The following is a 5,457-nucleotide window of genomic DNA, read 5'->3' as shown; positions in this document are numbered from 1 at the left end:
AATCCCACAAGCACCCTCCAGATGTGGAAACATAGAAAACACTGACTAAATTTACAGGCCCACAGCAGAAGTGCTTGTTTGTCAGGCTGCAGAAGCTGACCGATTAATGCACTGCATTTTGCATTCCACCCTTCAATGTATTGATGGCTCATTTGACCAAACTGCCAACCCAAACATTGAAAAATCAAGTTTCCAAATAAAAAAAAAAAAAAAAAAACATTATCAAGTTTCCAAAAAAGAAAAAAACATTGAAAAATCAATGCATCTTCCTTGTGTTCCTTCTTATTAGCCGCTACATTTGAACTAAACTTTCTGGTTGAGAAAGAGTTGTGTAATGCAAGTAACTTGGGTTGGACCACCTTGTTGATTTCTTTGGACCATTCTTGTGTGTGTGTGTGAGTAAATTGTGATTTTGAGAAGCTAGAGTAGAAGCTACTTTGAAGAGGTAGATACGTGGCTCGGTATACGCAAAGGACTCATTCATCGTTATAAGTAGTTTCACGTGTGTATAAACTATTCTACTTGAGAGGTAATTTTCACACATTATTTTTAGCTCTCACACACCTCTTTTTGTTTTTAATCATCAAATTGAATAAATCAAACATAAACAATATACATGATTAAACAAAAATGTATGAGAAGTTAAAAACAGTATGTTTATCATTCCCCAAGTTACTTATGCATAAGTTGTGAAATTGTTTACAAGTAAAGAGAGATAACTCGTTAACTGTAAGGAGCCAATCAGAGTTATTTGTTAATTTATTGTTCTTTCTACCCCTAAAAGAAGATTTCTGTTAAAGCGTTGCTCCTGGTTGCTTTAACATACTTTATGAGACAATGCATTATAGTTTATAACTGACACCATCATTTAAATGTAACAAAGAGGAAGACAACATAACTGCATAAGGGGGAAAGGAGAATCTTCATCAACATTAATCCAATGCTTTGTTTTTCTGACAGAAAAATGATAACTTAAAAAACAAAAATAATGAAAAAATAAATAAAAACAATAGGAGGAGTCATTTCACCATCTGAAGAAGAAACCCCACTGGTCCCCAAGCAACATATGTACAACAAGAGTCTCCGGTCTCCCTCTCTCTCTCTCTCAGAAAATTCCCAAATTATGGAGTTGGGAGCACCTCTTTCGTTCTTCAAGGACCGGGATTGAATGGTTAAGGATCAAAATGCGCTATCTCCAATCCGAATCCTCTCTTAGATTTTTGTTTTAGAAATTTTGTTGGAAAGAAACTGAGATTGTGTACTGTCGACGGGTTACTGAAAGCTACTCTGGGAGGTGAGGAAGGAGTATTGTTCACCAAGCTCACGCGTTTGTCAGTCCTATTCATGACTTGTCCCGGATATTTGGCTCTCCAGATCCCCTGCCTTCTTTTCTATGTCAGCTGAGGCAGAACTTTCCTTCACAGATTCCATATCCATGCTGGTTGTACGACTCTTTCTGTTCCTTCGATCCTGAATTGTACAAGTTTGCAAAATAAGATTCGTAACACCCCCCAGTTTTTATGAACATGGGAACAAATATGAACTTATAACTTCATCACCACCATCACAACATGCTAATCAGTTCTCCGCAATATACGTATGGCTAGAATGAAGTAATCTAGGAAAAGTGTTTTGTTAGTCTAAACACAAATTCATAAATGAGATTGCACAAACTCCATGTTTAGATAAACAGTCTAACGAAAAACCATAGAACATAATAAAACATCTAAAAGATTATTTCCAGGTAAGATGAGGATTTGCACCTCACGAAATGGGTGTTCATCAGCTTCGAGCATACGCACAACCTGGCTCATTTTTGGTCTGTTCTCTGAATCATGATCTACACACCGAAGTGCAACCAAAAGGGCGCGTTTTAAAGCACGCGTACTGGGTTTAACTTCAAGGTTTGGATCCACAACTTCCTCTGCTCTTTTTGCACCTACCATCAATTTGAGCCACTCAACTAGATTGACCTGCCACAAGTATTTAGAAATTCTTCTTAAAATTCTGCACATAACAGTAAAGCTTTCATAACCGGTAAGGACGCTGCCTCCTGAGGGTGGGAACGAAGGAAGAGTATTGAAGGAAACACTCTCAGAAACAGTAAACAATATTTCTGAAAATTGTGAACCTCATTAGCAGGGCGGCCATAGTCCACAGGATCCCTTCCTGTAACTGCCTCAAGCAGGAGGACGCCAAAGCTGTAGATGTCGCTCTTCTCATTTAACAAGCCAGTATTAGCATATTCTGGTGCCACATAACTGCATAATGGATCAGTTTTTTGCTCCGATTAGAAGATAAGTTGTAGATAAATTATCATGAGTTAAAAAGCATATAAATTTACATACCCAAAAGTCCCCATGACTCTAGTCGTGATGTGACTTTCTCCTGAACCCAAGAGTTTGGCCAATCCAAAATCAGAAACCTTGGCATTGAACTCGTCATCAATCAAAATGTTGCTGGATTTAATATCTCTGTGGACAACTTTTGGTTCTATAGCTTCGTGTAGATAAGAAAGCCTGCAATTCAGTACGTAAATCAGTTTTCGAAATTGAGTCTCACTATTAGCTAAATCTCAAGTGGAATTATAAGATTAACAATACAAAAGTTAAATAAGAAACATATTTTAGTTGAAAGATGAAAACTTACGCTTTAGCAGTACCAAGAATCACCTTCATGCGAGCCTCCCAAGTAAGGGTTCCATGATGGCGCATGGCCCCATGTAGCCATTGTTCTAGGTTTCCATTGTTCACATATTCATACACCAGCATCCTATGCAATAGATTGCAACTTATCAAGAACAACAGAAACTGAACCGAAAACACAAATGGCAAGCTATATCATAGGCCGAAAAAGATAGGGGATGAATTAGACAGAACCCATACTAATGTGAAATATTATGTTACTAGACAAGGTTAAGTCATCAGCACTAATATAAACAATTTCAAATCAAAATAATACCTGTGAACACCTTCTATGCAGTAACCCAAGAGCCGCACAAGATTCTTATGCCGAACATTACCAATGGCCTCCACTTCAACCCTAAATTCTTTCTCTGCCTGCCCCCTACGCACCAGATTAAAAAAGCATCTATGAGAAGCAGAAGAAGAAAAAAATCTGTGTTTCCGAAAAGCATCATGATAACAAGATTGTGCACTTGAGTTTAAATCCTTACAAGTTATTTAAGAGCTTTTTCACTGCCACCTCAGTTCCATTGATCAGCCTGGCCTTGTAAACAACCCCATATCCACCCTCGCCAAGCACATTTTCTGCAGAAAAACGATTTGTAGCAAATTGCAGATCTCTAAGAGTAAACCAGTGGCCCCATCCAAGATGAGAACCTTCAGGCAAGCCAATCAAAGGAGAGGCTGTAATAGGTCGTCCATAGGATAATGACGACTGCTTTCGCCCAGTCCCAGAGCTTCCTTCTTCCCCTGACTGCGAACTAAGTGCTCTCTCATGATGATAAATTGAGCTGCACTGACTCATGTTATCAGGATCACTCGATTTGCTCGTGCCTAAATGAACTAACATCTTCTCTGATTTCTTATCACTTGCTTTATCATGTTCTGAAAGAAATAAATTATCAGGGTGATCATGGGTACCCTGAGCCCCCATCTTATCAATGTTGATATCTTTAGAGACATTTGGTATTTGGGTGACTGGGAACTTGTCCACTGATCGTCGAGACTTCCTCCGAAATGAAACCCATATAGATAAGAAACATAGGATCGAAACAATAAATGCACCAACACATACACAGATCACAACCCATAGTTTCAAACCCAAAAATCCTATCTTCTTCGATAATTCCACATTCAAAGAACTTCCAGATGACATTCTTATCCTCCTCTGGATGCTATATATCAAATCTGGCTTGGTGTTCTGACTTTCAGTGCCCAGAAAAAAATCAAGACATACCAACCTGGACATGAGAAACAAGTCATGTAACTCAAATCGCAAGAAAATGATCACGCAGCTATTGAAGATTTCTTATTTCATCGTAATCCTATGTAACACTCAAATTCCATAATAAAAAGTACTCGAAAATCCTATCAAATCAATTTTACGACGTTAAATTCTTAGCTTAGTCTTCAAATATTGATCATATTAAAGAACAACCAAAGTAACGCAAAAAGGGGGAATCTGATACAATAACTGCTTGATTATTTTCCAACAAAAAAAAAAAAAAAAAATTACTTAGCACCTTGATTAGACTCGCATTTATAATTCCCCAAGATAAAAACCACAGTAATATTTAAGCAATACTTTCTTAACAAATGAAGCAAACTAACATTTGACGTACAAATTAAATTCCAAATCTATCACAAAAGCGAATCAAAATCTCATACAGAATCACTTATAATCCAAGCAAGAGACCAATAAAGAGAAATGTGAGTGATTCTATCTAAAAAAAAGTGATTCCAAGAGAGAAGCACTTACCTCTGCACTTTGCAACGATCTAAGCTAACCCCCTTGATCTTCTTCCCTGAGCAGCCAGAGGAGCAGAGAAGGAGCTACCTTTTTAACCAAGAAGAGACCCAATGGGCATAGAGAGGCCAATGCAGACCTGAAAAATAACACAAAAAACCCACCAAAACCCAGAAGTCCAAAAAGGCAAAGGATTTCCGGAGGATTAGTTTGCAAGTAGAGATAGAGGAGGGATGTGGCTTTCAAGTGGGCCAAAAGAATTCAGAAAACCATAGAAGTTTGAGAAAAAAAGGGGGAAGAAAAAAGAGGAGGAGGAGAGGGAAGGACAGACAAAAATCTAATCTTTGAAGGGAAAATGTTTTGTGGGGGGGGGGGGGGTGGGTGGTGAGAGAGGGAAGGAGGGAATTTGTGTGTGTGAAATGGGGTGGGATTTTAGAGGGTAAAAAAAAGAAAAGGTGGGCAAAATGGTTGGTGGGTGTTTATGTCTGTGTGAAGGAGAGGGGCCTCAGCAAGCTGGAAAGGAAGCTTGGTTTGCAATGGAGGAAACCAGAGAGAGAGAGAGAGAAACAGTAAAGGGAAAGCAAAAATAAGGTGAACAGAGACGGGGAATTAATAGCTGGTTAAGAAAAAAAATATTTGAGTAAGCTACAAAAGTAAAGTGGCAAACATGTAGAGAGAGATGAGAGAGAGTCAACACAAACACCATCAACAGGAGGGAACTGCAAATCTAGCTTGCCCCTGACGTTTAGTGTACTTACCAGACTGTCCTTGTGTCTTAAAAAAATCCTGCTTGAAATCAAACCTTGTGTAATTCTTCTACAAACGATACGTTATTTATAAAAACGCTTTTATAATGGTCCGGTAATTTATCAATACTATGTCACAACTTAGCATCGATATTACTATAAAAGGTGATGATAGAGAGATCATCTTTTTAAATTATATTTTGTAAATCATATGATGTGACGATTGATAATTAGATTTTTTTTTAGCATTTTTCCATTACAAATATATGAAAACTAATAA

General features: G+C 37.9%; 1 protein-coding gene across 1 annotated transcript; it reads right to left on the bottom strand.

Moving 5' to 3' along the window:
* Positions 1 to 905: 905 nt before the first annotated feature.
* LOC137739489 (probable receptor-like protein kinase At2g42960) lies at positions 906 to 5,193 on the bottom strand. The gene is made up of 8 exons (XM_068479076.1): positions 4,444 to 5,193; positions 3,176 to 3,925; positions 2,962 to 3,066; positions 2,650 to 2,772; positions 2,349 to 2,519; positions 2,132 to 2,261; positions 1,764 to 1,973; positions 906 to 1,470 (listed from the first exon to the last, which is right to left on the bottom strand). The coding sequence occupies exons 2-8, from the start codon at positions 3,838 to 3,840 to the stop codon at positions 1,339 to 1,341; spliced, it is 1,536 nt and encodes a 511-aa protein (XP_068335177.1). The 5' UTR covers positions 3,841 to 3,925; positions 4,444 to 5,193; the 3' UTR covers positions 906 to 1,338.
* Between the last annotated feature and the right edge of the window lie 264 nt (positions 5,194 to 5,457).

This window comes from Pyrus communis, chromosome 7 (genome assembly GCF_963583255.1).
Source record: "Pyrus communis chromosome 7, drPyrComm1.1, whole genome shotgun sequence".
Taxonomy (NCBI): domain Eukaryota; kingdom Viridiplantae; phylum Streptophyta; class Magnoliopsida; order Rosales; family Rosaceae; genus Pyrus; species Pyrus communis.
This window is presented reverse-complemented; position numbering and strand designations above follow the sequence as displayed.

Coding starts and splice junctions, on each gene's coding strand:
- LOC137739489 (XM_068479076.1), bottom strand. CDS start 3,840: ATGTCATCTGGAAGTTCTTTGAATGTGGAATTATCGAAGAAGATAGGA. Junction 2,773..2,961: donor TGCATAGAAGGTGTTCACAG/GTATTATTTTGA, acceptor TCTATTGCATAG/GATGCTGGTGTATGAATATG. Junction 1,974..2,131: donor ATGGCCGCCCTGCTAATGAG/GTTCACAATTTT, acceptor TACTTGTGGCAG/GTCAATCTAGTTGAGTGGCT.